The sequence below is a fragment of the Phodopus roborovskii genome, unplaced genomic scaffold, assembly GCF_943737965.1.
Source record: "Phodopus roborovskii unplaced genomic scaffold, PHOROB, whole genome shotgun sequence".
Lineage (NCBI taxonomy): Eukaryota > Metazoa > Chordata > Mammalia > Rodentia > Cricetidae > Phodopus > Phodopus roborovskii.
This window is the reverse complement of record NW_026126623.1, coordinates 644233-668315: the sequence shown is the minus strand read 5'-3', so window position 1 is coordinate 668315 and position 24083 is coordinate 644233. Positions and strand designations below refer to the sequence as shown.

The 24083-nt window shown below is 44.0% G+C and overlaps 1 protein-coding gene across 4 annotated transcripts in view; it reads left to right on the top strand.

Moving 5' to 3' along the window:
* Lrrc28 (leucine rich repeat containing 28) overlaps positions 1-16282 on the top strand; it is a 132438-nt gene extending 116156 nt beyond the window's left edge. For all 4 annotated transcript variants that reach the window (XM_051206515.1, XM_051206517.1, XM_051206516.1 and 1 more), the window contains 3 exons: positions 842-1017; positions 3024-3183; positions 16079-16282. In XM_051206515.1, the coding sequence (XP_051062472.1) occupies positions 842-1017; positions 3024-3183; positions 16079-16151 (409 nt within the window). In that variant the 3' untranslated portion in view covers positions 16152-16282. The remainder of the gene's footprint in view (positions 1-841; positions 1018-3023; positions 3184-16078) is intronic.
* Positions 16283-24083: the final 7801 nt, after the last annotated feature.

Sequence of the window (24083 nt, the reverse complement as noted above, 5' to 3'; positions counted from 1 at the left end):
TAATGGTCACAAAGTTAGGGGTTAGGTTGAAGCAACTCTGCAGCAGAGAGCAGGAAAAAGAACATGGCTTCCCATCCACCACCCACCTCTGCTGTGGAGATAGGATGGTTGTGTACCACGGCATATGTGGAGGTCTGAGGACAACTTCTAATGTCACCTTCCACCCTGTTTGAGATAGGGTCAGTCTTGTCGCTGCTTCATAGCCAGGCTGGCCTGCAGTCTCCCAGTGAGCCCACTATCCCCATCTCCCATCTCTTGGTAGAGACACACTTGGGTTACGATGTCAGTGTTCCTGTGCCTGGCTTTTCTGAGCATTCAGACCCGGGTTATGAGGCTTGCAGAGCAAGCACTTTACCTGCTTAGACATCTGTCCAGCTCTTCCTCCACTCCTGAAAGCCTGGCATGGTAGTGTAGCCCTTAACCCCAGCACTTAGGAGGCAGAAGCGGAGGATCTCTGCAAGTTCAAGGCCAGCCTCATTGATGTAGTGAACTCCCTGTACTGTGAGACTGTCTCAAGAAAACAAAATTAACCTGAAAGCTTCGGGCAACATAAACTTAGAAAGGGTAGTAAAATGAGGGAAAGCAGAGCTTACACAGCAAGCTTCCCAGATCCTCTGAGGAAGGCTACTGCGGAGGCGGCCTTACAGAAGTAACGTAGCCACACTCCAGCTGCTGTCTCTGAGCCAGGATTGAGTCAAGAGCCTGGGTCAGCATCTGCTCATTTGAAAAGAAGCTGCCAGCTCAGCTGCTGTGAATTGTCCCATACACATTGTGATCACCTTGTGAACTGGCCCACAGCTGTATGTCATGGCTGACACCACCATGTTGTGTCTTTATGCAGCTGTGGTGTCACCATCCAGGTGTCTGAGGTGAAGCTGCTGTCCTTTTCATCTGGGCAGCTGACTGTCTTCCTCCCAGCTGAGGTGAAAGCCATTGGTACAGAGGATGACCATGTCCTGCCTCTGCAGGAGCTGGCCATGCGGAGTCTCTACCACACCTACCACAGGTTTCTGAAAGGTACGTACATGGGCCTTCTCTTCTGTCTCAGTCAGGAAACAAACACTTGGTTTTTATCCTGTTTTGGTTTCCATCTTACATTTTGTTGTTGTTATCATGACCTCGTACACATTTCACACTAAAGCGACCATTTTAACCTAGTGTGTAGCTCCCTGGTATTAGTGTATTAGTGGTCTCCCTGTCTCAGCCTCTCATGCAGCTTGTCCCATGGTCATATGTGCTTTTCTTATTTGCAGCACTGGTCCCTTTGGCAGCCCCTGCAGACACACAGAAGCATTCACTAAAATGTGGTTTTCATTGCAAAGGGCAGCAGTTCCCAGAGAAACCGATTTAAGTTGGAGAAACTGGGTTGTGCGGGTGTGTTTGGTTGACGTGAGAGGCTTGTGGTAGGGAAAAACATAAGTGAATATCTCCTCCTGAAGAGCTAGCCTTGCCTTTCTGTTTCCTAGTTTCCAGCAAATGTAACAAGAAGCCTTTGGCAGCGTTATCAAGCAGGCTAGTGCTTGTTTTGGAAAGGGCCTTGCTGTATGTAGAGGTGTTGTTGGCACATATCTGAGTTGCCTCTAGAAAGGACTGGATGGGCCTGGGGACACGGCTCAGTAGTTAAAGCATGTACAATGCTGAGACCAGTTCCATTGCCAACAGAAAGGGAGGGAGAAAAGGAAGCAAACATGAATAAACAAACGGCCAGAACAATCTTAAGAAAATATATTTCATATTTAAAATTTTTTATGTATGTGTGTATCTGTGTGTAAGTACATATATGGGGTAAGGGGTTCCCATTGAGGACAGAACAGGGCGTTACATTCCCCCACACTTGATATGGGTCCACTCTTGGAGTGTCAGGTGCTCTTAACTACTGAGCCAACCTTATGTCATATGTTAAAGTTGCTAAATGGAGTTGAACGAAAACAACTTACCCTTATAGAAATATCTAGTTAGTTCAGAACTAAGTTGTTTTAAAACTGTATTTATGGAGTGGTGTGTGTGTGTGTGTGTACATGTGTGTACATGTGCAGATCAGAAGGTAACTTGGAGGAGTTAGTTCTCTTCTCCTATCATGTGTGTTCCAGAGATCAAACTTAGGTCTTCAGGCTTGGTGGCAATCACCCATCCCTACTAAGCCATATTGCTGGTCAGTAACATGTTTTTTACTTTATCTTTTTTTCTTATACTGAACAGGAAATTTTCAGTTATGTACTTCTATATAAATTACAGTTTTCTAAGTGGATATTGTGTGTTCTGGGCAGATATAAAAGGCCAGAGAGGCAGTTTCTGTTTCCTTGCTGGTAAACTCTAGATTTCCCCTCATTTTGAGCATCCCTCCCTCCATTGAACATTTAACGTGAATATTAAATGCTATGTAAACCTGGGTCAAGGTGGCCCAGGTGGCTGAGATGGTTGGCTTAGACATGTCCTTTGTGGCTCACACTAGGCTGGGGAGGAGAGTTCACTGTTTCTGTTCATGAGAATGAAACAAAGAAAAGCTTGGCTTCCTGATTTTTCATTCATCTCTTTGACTTCCAGCATCTGATAGTTTTCAATAATTAGCCTTTTCATAACTTAGCTTTCATTGACATTTAATTGACCAAAGGCCTGATAGCTTCAGGAAGAACTTAATGGGAGTTGGTGAGTGCCTTCAGACCATCCTCCTTCAATTCTCTGACTTATGAAAGCCTGCAAAACCTGCTCTGAGTAGACGGATGCCTTTTTGATCCTTGTTCCTAAAGACTATTTGATCTAATTCTTTCCTTGCCTCTGCCTCAGGACAGCTTCTAGCTGCTCTTAAAAGAGTGGATTTTCATTTTGCCTTAGTATCAAAAATATAAAAAAAAAATCTTTCATTTCCTAATAATGTTAGATTTTTATTGAATACCTACCTATCAGATAACAGAATTTCCAACATGAAGTACTTTACTTTTAACTATTTGAACTTATTTGGTAACAAAGGGAATTATTTTCAAATGTGTAGTTTAAGGAAATGGGATTTTTCTCTTGTGTTCCAGATCTGAACTTTTTGTCTCCAATCTCATTACCCAGAAGTCTCTTGGAGCTGCTGCATTGCCCCCTGGGGCACTGTCACCGGTGTAGTGAGCCCATGTTTACCTTCGTCTATCCCAAGCTCTTCCCCTTGAGAGAGACGCCGATGGCAGGCCTGCACCAGGGGTAATCAAGCCCAAGTGGGCACTAGGGTTTACACCTGGGCGGGGTGCAAGGTGGGAGTGAGGGAGTCAACATGGGAGGGGTGGCAAGTCTGCAGCTTGAAGGGGCTAAATCAGCTGTTGTCAACCTGTGGGTCACACCCCCTTTGGCTGGGTTGAACGACCTTTTCACCAGGGTCACCTAAGACCATTGGAAAACAGATATTTACATTACTGTTCATGACAGTAGCAAAATTACAGTTATGAAGTAGCAATGAAAATAATTTTATGATTGGGGGTCACAACAGAATGAGGTCGCAGCATTAGGAAGGCTGAGAGCCACTGGACTAAATGAAGTCTGCTCATTTTCACTACTGCAAGAAAGCCCGGCTGCCCTCCTTAGTTACGCCTTGGGACATGTACAGAGCACACACACAGGTGAGCATGTTGTTTGGAACAGCTCATGATCCCAGCTCGACCCCAGGTGCAAGGGGTTGGGGACAGCCTTTGTACATGGAGAGCTCAGCCCTTGTGTTCACCTGGCATAACCGGAAGTGTGTGGCCACACTGCACACACGCTTGTTTCTGTTCTGAACCTAACACTTCCACCAGCATTCCCATGCCACTCTGCATTTCTTGGCAAAATGCATTGAATTCATGAAGAATGTTCTCTAAGTAACATCCAGAGCCGATACTGTCATTTAGAGAAAGCATGGTGGACAGTGAGAGGTAGTGGAGCACTGGAAAATCCCCATGCGCCTGGCCTTGGCTGGGTTTCACATTAGATTTTTTTTTTTTTTTTTAAGACAGAGTCTCATACAGTCCAGGCCAGCATGTATCTAGCTGTATATCAGAGAATAGCCTTTTCCTCCTACTTCTGCTTCCAAAATGCTGGAATTGCAGGCATGTACCACCGCATCCAGCCTAAGTTCTGCTTCTTTCCTTTCTCCAAGGTCTTGGGAATGAAGCGCACAGCCTTGTGGGTATTCTAGGCAAGACTCAGTACCCCTGGCCCTGTTTTTTTTTTTTTCTTAATCTATGGCCAGCTTGCCAGGCTTCCCTGAGCCCCAGAATGGGGACAGAAGAGTCTGCATAGTTGGCCATACTTGGGATTAGCAGATGAGGGAGGCAAACACCTGGCATGTGATAGTTACTCAGCAAATGGAGCTGCCTCCTCTGTGTCTCTGCCTTTCCTTTCCCAAGCTGTGCCTAGTTTTTCCTTGCCCTGAATATAATCCTATTTGTTATGCTTTAGGTTCCTATTTCAACATTTTTGTATTTTTTTGATGTTTCTGCATACAGAAGCTCTACTTTGAATCTTTTCAGTTTCATGCTTGTTCTGGGAAAAACAAACAAGGCCCCAGTTCAAACTTGTCCAGTTTGTTTTTACTATATACACCATGTAGTGCTTGAGTGTTTTCCACACGTGGCACCAGTTGTCTGACACTGTCTACCTGGACATGGTAGCAGATCTCACAGGCTGAGGCTCAGACCCCCAGGCTGTACACCCCATCTAGGTCCTACTCACAAGCGCCAGCTAACTTTACCTGTGCTTCTAACCAGCGTACACACTGGGGCTCCCAGAGTCCCTTCTTTGGGTTCAGATAATTTACCTGAGCAACTCAGAGAACCCAGGGAAATATTTAAACCAACCTGTTGTAAAGGCCATCACAAAGGGTGCATATGCAGGATACTCAGAAGAGGCCTGGGGAAGAAGTGTGGAGTGTCCTGCCCTCTGCCTGGGTATGCCACCCTCCTACAATTCCCATGCTTTCAACTATCTGAAAACCCCTGCACTTGTCCGGAGGGTTTTTATGGAAACTTCGCTATGTGGTCTGATTACTAGTAGACCTGGCGTGGGAACCCAGTGGGGAGTATCTTTCTAAAGCATTCTCTCTGGCCTCTCTGTGTATGTGTTGTTCTTCCCTCTAGGAAATGTGCAGGATCCTTCTGGAATGGGGAGGGTGTTAAGACTTTGGGGACTACTGTGGGACAAGATCAGATCAATGTTTTATGGCCAGCTCTAAGACAGAAAAGCAGGAGGAAGAACAGCATATTTTTGGTTTGCCTTGGGAAGAAACTTCTGAGGAAGGAATCATGAACCAAACCAATAGCAACACATAAACTATATGTATTTATGTATGTGTATGTGTACATCACATATTATTTCTAATATTAGGTGATTACATAACCAAACCTAATGGGATTGCATTCAAGTTAAAGAGGACAGGGAATTAGTACTGGGATTAGGTTAACTAAGTAGACCCATCTATGAGTACAGAAGCATGACATGGTGGAGTGCACAGCCCTGCTTCTAACTCCTCCACCTGAGAGGTAGATCTGGGACAAACAGTTGACCATCTCTAGAATGAGGATGGTATGTTCTGAGCCCCATTGTTGTGAGGAATCAGTCACATCTACATGAAGAGCACAGGGCAGTGAGTCCTGGTGTTGTTATTATCATAGCTTAGGGACTTGCCCTTCTTACTTTATTGAGTCTTTAGCAAGTGACCTTCATTTTAGCAGCTTGTCTTAGAAAACTCTTATTTACTCGTCCAGCTGCAGTTAGAAATCCTCATGCATCATTGCCATACAGTTTCCTAGAGGACATCTCCTAAATACACAGACAAAGCTGGGCCAGCATGTTCCCGATGCCCACTACTAATAGACTCTTTTCTCATTATAGGAATTGCTAAAATAAAGTAGATTTTGTGAGCTACATGAAGCTTGGGCAACTTAACCATGATTCCATTTATGACTACTGATTTCCCTGCTTCTACCTAGAAATGTGTATGCTTCTCTGATCCCAGACATGATGTGATAGTATGACTATAAAGATGAGTGAGTAACAAGGGTTTAGGTGGAGTACCCCTTTGCTGAGCAGAGCCTGGGGCCTTGTTTAAGCAGGGATGGAGCACCATGACAACAGAGTGGGTTTCCGTGGGTTATTACTGGGCTCTGAAATTGAGAGCCTGTGGCTTTCCTCCCATCCAGCCTCCTGCACTCCACCGCCATTGCCAGGGACATTGTGTCAGGACCATGGGCTTGCTCCTATAGTCTTTCTTTTGTAACTGAAGCCCAAATGCTTAAACTTAATATTTTCAATACCATAAACTACAAAATGTTTAAACAATATTATTTTGAAGTTTTCTGATGTGTTCAGTTTAGTTTACATTGAAATGATGTATTTTATCAGCCAGGATCTCAATTCATGTAGACATCTGGTATTACTTTAAAAGAGAGCATATTGACTATTCTCTCAAAATATTAATGTCCATAGAAGTGTTAGTTTTTTCCTAAATTAAGCAAAGTAACAATATTTCATATAAGCTATAAATATTAAACATTCAAATATGTAACAGGAAAGAATAGCTAGTAAATCCATGGCTTTGGATGCTATAGAGTATAGTTTTTCATTCCTAGAACTTTATCATCTGTTTATTAAAACGGGGGAGTTGCACATAATATATCATTTATCAGACTGTAACACACATCTGACTTTTCCAGAACATGAAAGGGTCTCCCATGTTCTGTTTCCTAACAGGAAGATGACCACCCCATTTTCAAGGTGGTGTTAGTTTGCTGGTATGAACAGATGGCACAAGCTAGCCAACCTCACAACTGTGTTGTTTCAGGCCTAGAGACAGGATGTCAGCACAGTTGAGTCTTTCTGAGGCCTTGAAAGGAGGATCTTCCTGGTCCTGGCCTCTTTCCTTGCCTTTTGCATGGCTGTCTTGTCCCTGTTCGTACTCCCATCATCTTCCCTCTGCACTTATTCGCCTCTTTGAATGCCTCCTCCCCCTTTTATGAGAACACCAGCCACTGTGGATTCAGCCCTACTCTATTATACATGCAAGGACAGTCTCCACATAAGGTTTCTGTACTAGTCAGCTCAGGCTTCTGTAGCTGAATACTGTAGATCAGGTGACCTGAACCACAAGAATCATTTTCTTCTTACAATTCTGAAGATTAGCAGTCACAAATCAGAGTGCCTGCATGTTTGGGTTCTGGTGAGCGCTCCCTTCCTGCCTTGCAGATAGACAGTTCCTTACTGAGAGAGAGAAAAGACATCACTTAGCTACCTGGTGTCTCCTCCAAGGGCACTGCCCATGTCAGGGTCCCACTCTAATGGCATCATTTAAATACCTCCCGAAGGCCCCATCTCCATGTACATGAATGTGGAAAAGACACAAGAAAGTCCCATAGTAGTCACATTCTGAGGTACCAGGAGATGGGACCACTATAAGGAATTTAGGGAAGATAAAAACTGTACTTATAACAGTCTCTAGCACATTTGAGATTTTAAAAAGAACTAGGTTTCACTTCTTTTTTTTTTTTTTAATAAACATTTGAAATTTTGGTCACAGTTTCGTGTGTGTACATGTGTATATTGTACTCTGATCATATACTCTTCTGTGGTCTTCTTAACCCCTTCTCTCCATATTCAATCCCCTTTATCTTCTCAACAGATCTTCCTATGTTAATGTGGTGTGTGTGTGTGTGTGTGTGTGTGTGTGTGTGTGTGTGTGTGTGAGAGAGAGACCTACTGCTTTTAATTGGGATTCCTTGTATGAACATGGGTGGGGGGACTATTTACTTGAGGAAGGAGAACTTAAGGTGGCCATGCCACCTTAAAATGTGATTCCCTTTTTGCCTGTAACCAGTGGCATCATTCCTCAGGGAGGCGTGGGGTTTCAAAAGCCCCTCCCCAGTTGGTGATGGAATTTTGATGGGCTCAGTCTTGTACAGGGTTAACCACCGCTGCTGTGAGCTCATGGGTGCAACCACAAAGACTGTGTTTCATAGCAGTCTTTCCTGACTTCTGGCTCTCACATTCCTTCCACACCTTCCACAGCGTTCCCTAAGCCTGAGGTAGTTATATGGATATTCAGTTTAGGGTTCGGCTCTCAAGTAGCTTACTCTCTGCACCTTGACCAATTCTAAGTCTCTTCTAACCATTTCCCACTGGAAGCAGAATCTTCTCTTACCATGGCTGAAAGTAACTGATCTAAAGATATAAACATGTGTAGAGACAATGTGACAGTATTGTCACCTCCTCTTTGGATTCAGTTAATCTTCTAGAGCAGCTCATAGCTCAGGGAAGCACTTGTGTTTGCCTGCTTTTTACCAAGGATATTACAGAGACTCCTGATGAGCAGCCAGAGGGAAGACTTGCACAGGGCGAGGCATGTGGGAAGTGCCCTGAACCACCATGCCCTCTGAGATGCACTACCCTCTGCTACCATGTGGTCCACCATCTCTCCAAAGCCAGTTCTTTGAATTTCTAATATACTTCATAGAGGTAACAGATTCAATCATTGGCTACTGGGAACCAACTCAATTCAGCACTTAAGTTCTCCCCAGATGAAGGTGGAAACTATGTCATTGTGCATTGGGGGTCCCAGCCAGGCTGTGAACATGCAGAAGATTACAAAGAGTTTAGGGTCATTGTTAGGAAAGGAACTTGAAGACCTCTGTAGTTCCAGAGTGTTACCCCCGAGTGCACGTCCGTCCTGTTCTCAGGATAACTCACTGCATCCCAATATGTAAAAGCCCTCTTTTCTTTCAACACTGGTGCTTTTTGGATTTTGTTTCCTGTAAGCCAAACTGGCCTCCATAGTCCTGGGATTACAGACAAGAGCACCATATCCACCCAGACATAAGCCACACACCTCTAGACACCTGAGTTTTGACAGAGATGTCAAAAATATACACGAGAGAAAGATATCTTTGTCAGCAAGTGGTGCTGGTCAAGCCGGTGGCTAATTGTAGAAGAATGTGAATAGATCCATATTTATGACCCTGCACAAAATCTAATTCTAAATGGATCCAGGACTCAACATAAGGTTAAATACCCTGTGTGTGATAGAAGAGAGAATTTGAAAAAGACTTCGTGAGCAGGCACCAAGAGCAACAAGAAATGGGACTTCATGAAACTGTAAAGCTCTGTATGACAAAGTGACAGGCCACAGAATGGGTTAATATCTAAACTAGAAAACTAAAACTGAGCATCAAGGAAAACAATCCAATTTAGGAAAGTGGGGTACACAGCTAGACAAGAGTTCTCAAGATGAAATACAAATAGCTGAGAAACACCTTCCGCATCAACTCTTAAGTGCAAGTTCTTGCCTTAAATTGTTTAAATTAGGTATGGGCAAGACTTAGAATATAACTCCTTCTAGGCAGAACTCTTTCCATCTGCAAACAGGAAGTGAAGACTGTCTCTGTTGCTGTTGTCACTCTGTGCTATGGGGCAGGAGAGAGAGAGGGGGGGGTTCCAGGTTCTACCAAGTTCATGCCCCAAAGGGCTTCATGTTCTCTCTATCTTCTCCATCCTCTAGCAAGATGGCCTTACCCCTCAGGCCTGGTAAGTCAAAGAATTGAGATGGCCCCACCTCAGGCTGATTCTTTCCTTCAAGCACAGCATGCTTGCTGCCAAAATAGCTCTTGAGCCCATTCTGACACATAGGACCAAACATCTTATGACCTCCCTCCATCTTGTTCTTCGTCCTGTCCAGACCAAGGTGGCAACATTGCTGCTGAAGTCACCCACAGTCACACACCTGATCCCTTTGCTCAAGGTTGTGCCGCCACATCGTACGTACCATTTTGTTCAAGAAAGCTTGAGAATTTTTCAGATCTTCAAGGTCTGCTTCACGGTTGCTTAGCAATTCATTCCCCTGTGTACTTTCTCTCCCCTTGCATCTCACTGTAAGCAACAAAAAGTCAGCTCTTGGCTGACTTCCTGTTTGTTCTCAGTGTTGACTTCTGCTTACATAGTGTTCATGACAGCTATGTACCCCTAAGACAGTAAAAACGCCCTCTGTACCTCCCATCTTTCTTCACCACCTTCTCCTTTGTCTCTCTCAATAGGCTCTGTCTATAAATGTGCCTGAAAGCCCTTCCAGCCTCTGCCTGTTTGTTACCCAGTGTGGGCACCATTTCCACATCCCCTGGTGTCAGTTACAGCAAGCCACCTCTTCACTGTAGCAAGTTCTCAGAGAGATTTTCTTTTTCGTCTCAGAATGAGAAAGGGAGAGAGGGAGAAAGGTTGAGTTAATTCAAGGACAGTTGTTATGGAGCAAGCCTTTTGTACACTATGAAGATGTGTCTTTGCTAAGATGCCTTCTGATTGGTTTAATAAAAAAGGGCTGATTGGCCAGTGGCTAGGCAGTATTCTTGGGGCAGAGAGAATGCTGGGAAGAAGAAGGGCAGTGTCTCAAGAGTTGCAAGGAGACCTAAAGAGCTACTACTCAAAACTGCAGGGTGGGCTAAGAGTGGAAACTTGCAGGACTTGATGCTGGAGGGTAGCAGCTAGGAGATGCAGACAGTGTCTTGTCTTGGGAGCATGTTGTCTACACCTTGCTTTAAGATTAATGGGAAGAAGCTCACCTATGTTATGGTAGGGGTGATCTGCTTAACTCATTCTGTTCATTTAAATATTAATCACATCTAAAAACTAAGCAGGGTCCATAGGGCCTCACAGAGACTGATACAGCAATCATGGCGCCTGTATGGGTCTGAGCTAGGTCCTTTGCACATACCTTATGGTTGTGTAGTCTTATGGGACTCCTGGCAGTAAGGGGGGGTGTCTCTGACCCTTTTCCTGCTCTTGAGACCCTCTACTGTGTTGCCTTGTCCAACCTTGGTATGAGGGTATATCCTATTGTAACTTGTTACGCCATGTCCAGTGGATTTCCCTGGAAGGCCTGCTCGGTTTTGAAGGGAAACAGAGGAATGGATCTGTGAGGTGGAGTGGGAGGAGCACTATAGTCAAGATACATTGTAGGAGAGAATAAAAAAGTTACATTAACAAAAGGAAGGTTGGTTATAGCAAAATGTGTGTGTGTGTTTGTTTATTTGTGTGTGTGAGTTATGTATGGATGTGGGTTCACATGTGACACAACATATGTGTGGAGGTCAGAGCACATCTCTGTGAGGTTGGTTCTCCCACCTTGAATGCAGATCTCCAGTCCAGCATAGCAACCACCTTTATCCACTGAGCCATCTTGCTGGCTCTAACAAGAAAAACAAATAATCTGATTAATCAGAATGTTTTAGTATGCATAAAAGTATACATAATGTTGTTCATGAGCATGGACAAATGTTTATGGGGTGTACATGCATGCACATGTCACATATAAACAATTGTATAATTATAAGAAAGTCTTGTCACAGTTTATAGAAGAAGATAGAATTCTGTAAAAGTTGATCATTGATTTAGAGATTGAAAATGTCAGTAGACCACTGCTTTCTGGGAGAATTACTTTCATGTTAGTCCTATGCATCTCAGAAGACTCAGCCTTTCGTGCATTGACTTACTTGCCACTGGGGCCTGTGGTAGGCAGCTGTCAAGCTGGAATGGTGCACTCTGCTTCCTAGAGGGAGTCTGGGTCTCTGCAGCCAGTGACTGCAGTGCTGCAGATATGGGGTCAGTGCCCCTGGGGATCAGGACCCATTGTTGGGTGTGTAGAACTGTCTTGGTCTTATGATTTCCTTCGGCTTTCAGAACAGTGTGATATTCCCTTCTCCCATTTGTCAGTGATTTACTTTTTAATAATGTCTTCCAGACAGTTATTTCCTGGTTTGGTCTCTTAGGAAATGTTTCACCTTTTCTTGCCTTCTCTTTTATTCACATCACCTTCTTCTAGAAATAATGTAGACGTGATATCAGTAATACATTGTTTGCATGGATGTTTGGGGTTTTTTGTTTGTTTGTTTGTTTGTTTTCACCTTCTAAGAGAAGTGTATTTGTTGACATTCTCTTAAGGTAACTTATAAAATGTCCCACAAGAAAAATGCTTTTTAACAGATGTGTATGTTTGATTTGTTTTCATTTTCTCTCAGTATCGGGATGGAACCTAGGACCGCTCATGTGCTAGGCAAGTGCTGGACCACTGAGCCACATCCCCAGCCCCCTTTTCATGTTGTATTTTGAGGCAGGGTCTCCTAAGTTGTCCATACTAGCCTTGAACTTGCTGTTCTGAATCAGCCTTCTGGATAGCTGGGAGTTCTTGAAAGTTTCTTTTGTACTGCATCATTTAGAAATTACTGATAGACTACCTAGTAGTGTGCTGTGCTCTGTATGGGAATGTACTATAACCAGATCACCTACTTCTTCTCACTCGTGGAGTCTGGGGCAGCCTCTGGTCCTGCACAGGAATGCTCTCTTGAGAAAGTCTCCGATGGCACAAATGTGACGGATATATATGATGGGTTGTTTACTAGGTGACTCTTCCTCAAGTTATGTGTGTGGGATGTCGTCCTATCAGCTCTGATAAATATTATTTTTCTTTTGGCTTAAATTTCTGTAATGAGTCAAAGATATGCTTTTTTATTTTTAATCAAGAAGCACATTTACAAGAGAAAATCCCACATTTCTCACAAGGCCTGTGCGCTTCAGTTTGTGCCAGCAGCATTGTGATTCGTCTCCTCAGGAATCGCCGTAGCTCTGTATTTTAAAACTAGCTCATATGCTCTTTCTTCTGCCTCAGCTGTAAATACACACAGATTCTGAGTCTGTAGAGTGTCTTGTGTTCTTTGTAAAGCTTGTCAGCAGCCTTCTCTGACTGGAGCTATTGCTTACCTCAGATACTCCCCTAAAACCCTGGAGCACACACACCCTGTGTTAGTGGTGGTGGACTCACCAGTAGACTTGGGACAGCTCTCCCACTAATACAGTAAACAGACACAGCCAGCTGCTGGGGGTCTCTCAGAAGTGGAGATGTGTGCAGCCCCTCCCTGCCAGGCCCAGGCCTTCACAGACTCAGCTGCTTTGCTGAAAAGTGTAACTTGTAAAAGCTTGGGGGTTACAGAATTAAGGATAGTGTCCTTGCTGTGAAGGCTGGAGAGCTGCCTCGCAGTTCAGTGTACACTGCTCTTACAGAAGATCTGAGTTTGGTTCCCAGCACCCATGTTGAGCAGTGCACAACAACCTGTAACTCCAGCTCCAGAGGCGTCCAGTGCCTCCAGCGCCTCCAGCCTCTGAGGACACCCACACTCACACGCACCTGTCTACACACCAGCATACTTGTACACATGATTAAAACTGAAAATAAGCCTTCCAAGAAGAGTCTGACTGTAGCAGCTAATTCGCCAAAACGTATTATATACTTAAGGTCTTTTTGTTTCTGAAATCGTTTTACTTGTGACTTATACAGATGCATGTATTCTAATGTTGAATAAAATAACAAGGGCTAGAGTTCTAACTGACTTTACTTACTCAGAAGGGCAGGGACATAGCTCAGCAATAGAGTGCTTGCCCGGCATGTGTGAGTCCCTGGATTTGATCACCCCTAGCACTATCACAGAACCGAGGGAGAGGGAGGGAGGGCTGGGGAGGGGGAGTGGAGAACAACGACAGGCAATGCAGAATATCTAACAGAAAGCTTCTATATTTCCTGAGTTAAGGAAAACAATTCCAGCCAGGCTTGTTGGTTCCAGACCAGGGAGTATCTGAGGCAGAAGGATTGCATGTGCAACATCTTCTGGGCAGTGGAGTGAGTTCAAGGCCATACTGGAAACATAATAAGAAAAAAGACTGTGTCTCAGCTGAAAATAAAAAGACAGCTGGAAACAAAGCTCAGTGTCAGAGCACTTGCCTAGCATGTGCCATGCCTTAGAAGTCCGTTCCTGGTATCATGGAAGGGAATGCAGCAAAGTAAACCTCATTGCTGTTTTCACTTTTTAAAAGATAGGTCTGCTTGGTTAGTTTTGTTTTTTGTCAAGACAGAGTTTCACCTGAAACTCACTTGGTAGCCCAGGCTAGCCTTGAACTTGTAATGGTGCCACCTGCCCTTTGAAATGGTTCTTGTGTCTCTAACTTAATCTAGAAAATCCCTAACAGACATGCCCAGGGGGTTGTTTCTCTGATTCTAAATCCTGTTGATTGACAGTTGAGGTCATCCATCCTTGCTACTAATACACTCATGAAGCTTTTCTGGGATTCTGGTCCATGGGTTTATAGTCCATTCCCCGATGGTCTAGTAATACAGTAAACCCTGAGACCTAGGTAAAGCACCCTTGTTGGCCAAGTCCAACCATCTGCTTGGTTTCTTTGACTGGTGTTCTTAGAATCCAGGTCTCATGCCTTTTCCAGATCACTAGGCAATAAGGCAAGACTCCTTCAGTATGTGTTACCTCCCGTGATGTACTCTTGGGTTGATCTCTGGATGCTAGGATTTTACTCTTTATATCCCTGCAGGCCTTGAATATTGGTGGTGATGGTGGGTCCTGCCTGAATAGATAGGCACTTCCTTTTCAGACAGCCACCCTATGTGAAGTCATTGGGCCCTTTTTTTTTTTATAAAAGAACACTAGTTTTCTTAGAAGATGGACAGATTCATTTCCAGTATGAAGAAATCTGTAGAGAGAGGCTCAAGGTTCTTGGATCAGTTCAGTCAAAAGCCTCAAGTTCCTGTCCTCACCAACCAGAACCTTTGCCTTATGATACTTTACATAGTCACCTTTTCCCACAGTTGAGCAATAGTTGACACACACGTGTGACAACTGGGGTTGGGATCCCCAACACCCACATAAAGCTGTGCTGGCATAGAAGCCTGTCTGTAACCTTAGCCCCTGGAGTCAGAGATCGAATCCCAGGGGTGAGCCGAGCAGCCAGTCTAGCTGAATTGGAGACTTTGGGTTCAAGGGGGAAACCCTGCCTCCATATAGAAGGTGGAAAGATCAGAGAAGATGTACAGTGTGGCCTCTAGCCCCACACATTTATGCACACTCATGTGTACCATATACATTCTAACAGATGCCCACACTGTATATACTTACACATACAAGAAGTCAAGATACCCTCACCTGGTATGTAAGCTTCTATTCTCTGTATTTGGACCTCAGCCGTATTCTTCAGCTCATGAGAAAATGATCCCTTTAGGGTCATCATAGAGACTCTTGTTATACCTTGATCTGGGTTTGGTTAATTGTTTGGTTGGTTGTTTTTTAATTTTCTTCAGTCAGAAAAGGCCATATTACCCCCACAGACTTTGAACTCACCATGGTGCCATAACTATTGAATGTTTCCACCACTTGCTGTCCTAGAGCCTTGCCATCCCCTGTTCTGTCTGACACTTTGGATGCATACAATCAGCCGTGCAGCTTCAAAGGTAGTCTGTGGAGGTTGCTTTCCAGGACCACAGAGGAAGGCAGATAGGATTGAGTGCTGCACTGTGAAAACAATAGACTACTCTCCCCTCACCAGAGGATGGATGGCTCTGGGTGGGAGGAGAAGGCACTGTCCAGAGCCCCAGGGAACTCGTGACTCATTGTGCTAAGGTGCCCAGCAGGAGTTTGAGAAGAGCATCTCTGTTATGTAAGGCCTCTGAGTCACATAAGCAGATCCTGAATTACTTCTGTGAGCAGTCTGGGTATGAATGTACTAGTTGGTAAGCTCCTTCCCAGGGTAGTACCTAAGCTCTGCCGTGTATGTGTTTTACAGCTGAATTGGTGGTGTGCCTTAATTTCTTTTGATGTTTCTGTTATTGTTGTTTTGAGACAGGGTCTGACTCTGTAGGCCAGGCTGCCCTGGCACTCATAGCAGTCCTCCTGCCTCGGCCTTCCAGGTACTGGGAATAGGTACTGGGATATGAAACACTGTACTTAACTGTGACTTGTACAATGTACTTCAAATTCTTCGGCTGCCCTGTTGGCTTTAAAAGGTGGAAAAGCTTTTCCCTTAGCTGTTAATAGGGATGGTGTGTCATCCAGACTCCACTGACGGTGGGAGCACACATGCACACACATGCCTTACCTGCTGCCTGGGCTCAGCTTGAAAAACAGCATCTTACATCTCATGTGTGCTGTTCATGCCTTGTCACTTGCTCTAACAAAGAGAGACTGTCTCCGGGTGGGGAAGAGCCAGACCCTTCAACCCTGAGCTAACAGTGCTCCTCTCTCCCTCCTTCCCCCAGGAGGACAACTGTTGGCTTCGTGGCTTACTGCTGCTCCACCCAGTGTCTGCAGACTTTTGACCTGCTGAGTTGATAAACACTCAAGAGCCTTAGGAGCACTGCCAGCTGACCCTGCAGCTGCCTGCCGTAGCCCAGCATGTGTGTGGCAGGGCCAGGAGAGTCCAACCAGGCGGAACAGACCCTTCCATCCTGTCCAGTCCTGTCCTGTCCAGTGGGGGTGGGGGGGGTGAAGAGGGGGCGTGCTGAACTTTCTGGAAATGTCCTGATTGGGCTTCACAACTGAAAGGCCTTCACCCTTCCCTCAAGTTGGAATATATCCTCCCCCAAATTAAGAACATTTTTGTCTTCTGTGTTTTCCTTTTTATGTGAGTGTCTCATACATAAACTATGTAGTCAGATGAGCTTCTCCACATCTAATTTAAAGCGAGTTGCAGCTCCCTGAAGAACTCTTAACTTGATAATAGAACCAAATTAACTGTTGGCCGACATACCTTCGGTGATGACCCTCCTGTCTTTCCCCAGAGGGTTACTCCCCTGGAGATTATTCTCGAGGCATCTCCATTGGGAAGATGTCAGTTTACACTCTCAGCAGTCCTGCACAGCAGGGCGGTGCCCAGGCTGGCGCAGTCAGGTTCCTGCGGAGGCTCAGCAGGCCCCAGAGCACACACCCTCTGGGAAGTTCCTGCCTTATTTCTAAGTTTTGCAACCTATGAAGACATTTTTTAAAGAGGGAATTTAAAAACAAAAATGTAGATACTAATTAAATACACTCATGTTCTAAACTACAACAGGAAAACAAGTTTTGAAATGTTTGGGTTTTTTTTGCTAAGATTTTCTCCTATATATAATTGGCAAATTTGAGGCCCCCGATCTTCCACTGTGGATGAGGCTTAGTGGCATTTACCCATACATGAAATCATCTTCATTTTGACTCTGAATTCTCACTAGGAAAACAGAAGTGAACGGGTCCACACTCCACCTCCAGCTTTTGCAAAGCCCACGAGCTTGCCTTGCAGAGAGACACGCTCTGTGTGGGGGAGTCACTGATTTCATCTGCCTTTAAAAGGATGGCATTTTAATCTGCTTTGCTTCCAGATGTTCATCTGGTAGCTGTGGAGTGGTTCTTCTGGGGGTGGGGTGGTGGCGGGGACAGTTTTATGTCCTAGTGGTATAATTTATATAAGACAAGTTTGAAAGGAGAAGCAAGAAGGGTTGCTTGGTGGAAAAGCTATTTCCAAAAACAAAAAACGTGGTTGATGACATTTTATTAACCAGCCTAACTGCAATTCTAGGCTCTAACAGTGCAAAAAACCCTACGTAGTTACTGACAAACGTGTGATCTCTTTGCAGTCACACCACCTGCTGCCCAAAAAAGCAGACTCTCCTAGTAATGGTAGAGGCAGAAAAGGACCATGCATGCCAACTGTATCATCACTGTCCCTACTTCCTCCTGTCCCTTTCAGAACTTGGTCTCTTCAGCCTTAACATTTCAAAGGCCTAGAGTATAAGAGGAACTGAGGGCCTGGATCAAATGTGCCACTCCTTTCATCCTTTAGAATAATGGAAGTTTCAGTATAATCCCTACATGTATATAAGTTAGAGGGAGAAAATGTGACCTGAAACCTCACATGTGTGTTTGGCTTAGGTAACTGCTACCTACCACATGAATGACAGTAAATACATGCTACATCTTTCTGTTTCACACTGTGCTGTCATGTCTTAAGACCCCGATACTCAGGAATTCTCACTGAGATAATAAGGTGTGGAATACTTTCGTTTAATGTGTTCAAATTTTTACAAAGTATTTATACTCCAGACATCTTCCTTCTGTGTGTTGAACTCCTTGCAGTGTGTTGAACACTAGTAGTGGGCTGGGCAAACAGCCCCTAGGCTGTCAGTCTTAATCTTGGGTACAGCATCTAGGCTTACTAGATGAGAAAGAGAATTTAGAAGGTGGTTTCTCTGGTGCTGCTCCTCGTGGAGACTTTGTGCTAGACTCACTGGTGTCATTGTTAACCTTTTGGTATTATAAAAAACCGTTATCAACTGGAGAAAGCTTGCCTCTATGCTGCGTGCTCCAATTGTGTCCATTCTTTCCTCCCTCCCTTTCTTTCCTGGGGATCCCATCCTCAGCACTGCACATGCTAGGTTAAGTACCCTGTTGCCGAGCTATACCTCCAGCCCTGTGTGTTGTTTTCCCTGATCAGGTAGACATATATTTCATACAATAACAGTAATAAAATGAATGAGCTGCTTGGAAAATGTAATCTGTACAGATAGGTTTTCATCTTCAGCTCATGTGTGGTTGATTAGTGCTAAGTTAAAAGCTAGAGTGGCCTGGAGGACAGGTCTTTCTCTGATGTACAATGGAACCAAGGCATCCTTCTTAGTTGATGGTTCCCCAGCAGTGTTCTTCAGTAGAATTGTTACCGTTTCAAAAAATCCAGATGATACAACATTGTGCGAGTGAGAATGTTGTATCTTCAGTGCACTATATATGTGTGTGCTCTTATATGTGCATATATGTGAGTTTGTATAATATGTACATGTATATATGTGTATGTATGTATATATATGTGTGTATACACACATGTGCACATCGAAGTTACCACCTTTTCTCTTGCACGTATATGTGCATGTATATACATATATATTGTATGTATTTTTCTGTTTGACAGTCTCATACATTTATATGGTGACTTTTAAGTTGCTAGTACCCCCAACTCCCCTCTCCCAATGGAGCCCTTTTCACCAGGTCCCCTCTGCTTCCATGACTTTTGTGCATGATCTCCTGAGTGTGATTAGTTCTGTGCCTGAGTCGGAGTAGGAGGTCATTGGGTAGAGCAAGGGGAATTCATCAGGGCTGCACCACTGTCCTCCGGGGACAACCTTCACCTGGAGTATGCTGGGGGAGGGCCTGGTTGGCCTCTCCTGCATCCACAGTGAGGCACTGAGAGTTACAGTTCTGTAAACGCCTTGTTCTTAAGAACGCAGGAGAGCCCTAATGGTAGCCCGCTCTGACAGAGCCTAGTGGCAAGCAGTGTTTGCAGTTTGGTCCTCTTTTAGAAACATCTTTTGGTCCTCGCCATGAGCACTCACTAGAGCCCTTCACACACAATGCACTGTTTTAACACCCATCTCACATTGTCTCACACCAAGTATACTGAGTTAAAATATGATCTAAGAAAAAAGCCTTCAATACTACCTTACAGACTCCATGTGTAATTTTCATTAAAATATACGAGTACTTCAGTCTCTGGGGGCTTTCAAAGCCAACTTTAAGATTAGTAGTAAAAGTAAATTTCTCAAGTTGAAAACTCAGATCTTACTTGAACTATAGAAAGTTCAAATGTGATAAATGCTTCAATGGAAATCAAAACGTTTTTAAAATTATGAGTGCAGATTGCTAATGGACAAACACCATGCAACCTCCTGTGATTAGATACTAAGACATACCACACTCTCTTTATATTTGTGCAGCTTTATAGATCACTGGGCCATTGCAATATTTTTAATTTTTGTGATTTCTGTCTACCCTGTTTGTTCCAGTGAACGTCCGCTGTATTTCTCCAGGAACTCTGAGCATCTTGTGTTTTCTTTAAGCAGAGAGGATTTTATTCCTGAAAATAGCTCCATATCTAAACCTAAGTCTGACTGTCCCTATCCAGGGAGTACCTCCAGTGACACCAGCTAGTAGATCTGAGTGATGTGGGTGTCTGTAGGAAAGAGATGGAGCATAGCCCGGTGACTGTCATCCTCAGGAAAAGACAGTGCTTCACAGCCCAAGATGCTCTTTGAAGCATGACTGCATGGTCCTTTGTATTGCAGAGACTCAAAGTGCTTGCAGCCAGAGTGGAGGTGGGACAGAGGGTGGAGGCGGGGCATTGGGCGGAGCCTTTGGGGATCATTCCTGCATTAAATTAAAACACAAGGGCTACCAGGTTTGGTTTGGGTTGGGTTGGGTTTTTTAATTTTGTCACCTTGTAGTAGGGACAGAGTTAATCTTTCTATCTTTGTCAAAGAATATTTGTTGGGTTTTGTTTTTCATACTGTTCTAAAGGGTGTGTGTGTGTGTGTGTGTGTGTATGTGTGTGTGTGTGTATTGACTTGGAGCATGCTCATTGTCTACAATGTATATTATATCTAGTTTGATCACATGTTTATAGAATAATTGTTATTTATAGAATAATTGAACTTGAATTATATAATTGCTCAAAAATGTAGATGGTATGGTAGAGTCTTCATTGTTTCAACCAAATGCACTTTGTTAAGAGAAAGGGGACTTAAGCAGGGCAGTGAGATAGCGCACACCTTTAGTCCCAGCACTTGGGAGGCAGAAGTAGGCAGATCTCTGTGAGTTCGAGGCCAGCCCGATCTACAGAGTGCGTTCCAGGACAGTTTGAATTTACTTTTTCCAGGATTCAGCAATTACTCAAGTGTGCAGCAGTCCCAGGAGTGTTTGTTTATTAAGAGAGATGAGTGGAGCAGAACAGGGGGCATGGAGTGGAACAACTTGCCCTGTTCCCATCTCCACTGCAGGACACAAAACTGAACCAGCAGCTTCGTGGAAGCCACACAGAGGGGCAGGGTGAGCTGGGACTTTCTCAGGCCCTCATTTCCAGATTGTTGTCACTTGATCCGCTTGCCACTCCCTAGATGTCACCTGTAAGAGTGTTCTTACTCTACCTGATGGAAGCTTGTCAGGTATGACAAAGCTTTTCCCTGTAGCTTGTGCTGGAAGATCTACAGAGAATTGATTAGCATGTGGACAGCATGTGGAACTAGCAATAGGCTAGGAATTTTGAAGGAAGGCTGGGGAATGAGGCAGCCAGGGGGTTGGGGAAAGCTCTGTTGTTCCTGAGGGTCAGATGGTCGCACACATATGCAGGGCTTTGCACGTCCAGAGGGTTCTCCCCTTGCTCAGGAAGATCTGATAACATCCAAAGTGCTCATCTTAAATTGTCTTGAGGCTCTGTGAAAGCAGATGGTAAAGCCAAAGGCAGTGCTGTCACCTCTGACTGAGTGTGGAAGGATTGTCCCTGCATGCACTCAGAGCCCTGAGCACACATGGGGAGACTTTACTGGTTCCAGGTAGGGAAATCTCTTCCTATCATCAGCTGATCACTGAGCTACCAGAGCACACAAAGAATGCAGACTGGTGATCTTCCTCGAAGACTCACCAAAACCCAAAGACACAACTACAGCAACCCTCTTAGAGAGGTGAGCACATAGAATTCCAGTCACCACAATGTCCTTTAAAGTGTCCAGTTTTCCAACACCCCCCCACACACAAAGTGAAGCATTTAAAGAAACAAGCAAGTATATGAGAAAAACGTAATAAATGGAAACTGCACCCAAAGGAGAGAACCAGGGATGGAGCTCCGCTGGCAGATTGTTTGCTCAATACATATGAAGTCCTGGGTTCCATGGTTGTAGCAGGAATAATAAAAGACCAGAGATAGATATTGGGGTTCTAGCTGAGGGTCAGATAAGCAAAACAGCCGAGCCAGTAGTAGCTCTTACCTCTATCTCAGGCTGTAGTGGTGATCCTGTCTCCACAAACTCTCAGACTTTAGTGCGTTTCTGTCTGGAAACTAAATCTCCACACGAGACCCTTAGTTTCTTTCTTTTATACCTGCCTAGTTCTGGGATTAAAGGTGTGTAATCCCAACTGCTGAGCTCACCTTTGTGTGAGCTGTTTCTCTTCGGGACTGGATCAATTTCATGTAGCTCAAGGTGGCCTTGAACAAACACAGAGATCCATCTGCCTGTCTCCTAAGTCCTGGGATTAAAAGTGTGTGCCACCATTACCTGACCTCTATGGCTTGTGGCTAGCTTTGCTTTCTGAACCCTCAGGTAAGCTTTAATAAATCATAAATAATATATTACCACACATGGTGGCAAATATTTACAACTTCAAAACTGCAAGAGGGTCGAGGTCCAAGTTTGTCGTCAATTGCATAGAATCCCAGACCAGCATAGGTTACCTATCTTTAAAAACAGGAGTGTAAAACTGATGTTTTACCAAATAGAAAATACTAAATGTGCATTTTGAAGTTGAAAGCTACCAGAAGAATAATAAAACTTGAATATAGGTTATTTAAGACAAGTTCCAAAGAACAGAAACAGAAAGAATGAAGAAAAATGAATGGTCTCAGAGAAGATTATCCATTTGCAAGGGATGGAAACAAAAAACAAAAAGATTGATGGGAAAATAGTCTCAGAGACCTGTGGTATATTACCAAGTGCTGGACTTATGCTTGATTGGACTCTTTAAAGAGGAAAGACAAAAAGAAAAAAAGAAATGATCAAAGACTCCAGTTGGTTGAAAAGCACTGATTTGAAACTCAAGAAGCTCAAGTATCTATCAAGAAGGAAAGTCCAAGAGACCTGTGCCTGGGCACATAGTCACACTGTCCAAGCAGTCCTGAAACAGGGAAGACGTGGCTCAAATCCCAGGTGGTCTTCATCAAAAGCATGTAGACCAGAAGGTGGTGGAGTGACATATCCAAGTGCAGAAAGTAAATGACTGTCAAATAGTTGTGTGTCCACCCAGCCTCAGCCTCAGAGGTGAAGGCACATTAGAGCACCCCCATGAGTTCGTAAGAGCACCATTTCCCTCCGGTCATGCCAGCCAGAGTCCATCAGGCTGAATGAGCATAGCCAGTAACTCAAGTCTGCACAGAGAAAGAAAGCACTGGGGAAGGTAAGTGATAATAAGAGAAAGTCACTTCTGCATGATTCTCTTTCCTTCCTGAGTTACAAAGCTACTGTATACAATCGTAATTATTAATCTATGGTAACTGTCACATGCACACACAATTATGTGACAAAAGTACAAAGCCAGGGGACAGTAAAAAATTTACCTAGTTCTAATTTGCTCTCCATTGCTGTGATCAATCCCAACACCAACAGCAGCTTGAGGAGGAGAGGGTTTATTTCAGCTTACAGTTCCAACCAACAGTCATCACTGAGAGATGCTCTAGAGCAGAAGCCGTGGCCTAGTGCTTTTCCCCAGTGCGCGCACGCTCTCTCTGCTAGCTTTGTTGTAGAGTTCAGGCCCACCTGGCCGGGGATACAGCTGCCCTCCCAGCTCAGTCACAATCCCTTTAGACATGGCTGCAGGCCAGTCTGATAAGGTAGTTCTTCAACTGACGTTCTCTCTTCCCAGGTGACTCTTAAGTTATGTCAAGCTGACAACAGAAACAAACCAGCACAAATAGGAACAAACTTTTTGTATGCCACTCTTAATAAGTTAGTTTGGAACCAAAATAGGTTATAAATTAGGATATTGAGTATAAACATCAAGGAAAACACTAAGAATATCACTGAAGAATATAAACCATGCACCACTGGGATGGCTTGATCACTAGCCTGGTGACTAAGCTTCAGGCTGAGGTAGTGGGATGGTGAATTAGAAGCCAACCTGGACTGGATAGCAAGAGCCTGCCTCAAAAAATATATATGTGATATATATAGAGATATAGTATACATAATATGTATATATATCATATACATAAAGATGTACGGTGTAAATAAAGCAGCATTTAGTGCGTAATAACTAGCCATAATTGCCCAAATTTTAAAAAAGAAAGACCTTAATAACATAGCCTTCAACATCACAAAAAGGATAACAACAAACAAAGCAAGGGAAAGGGAGTAAATGTAGACTACAGTAAAATAAATGAGGGAGTGTGATGGCCCATCACATTAGGCACTAGTTGCTCAAGCCCGAGTACCTGAGTGCAAAGCCCAAAACCCACATAAAATCCAGATGTGGTGGCAGACATTTATAATCACACACCCCTCAGCAAAGTTGTCCCACAGATCAGGGTCCAGCTAGCATGGGATATTTAAAACAGCAGCAGAAATTAGAGATCTAACAAGATAGAAGGAAAAACTCCTAGAAGTTGTTTTCTGACCTCTACACACCTGCTGTGGCCCCCAGCACACACACATGTGCACACATAAATATAATTTTTAAAATGTCTTAAAACAAAAGCTG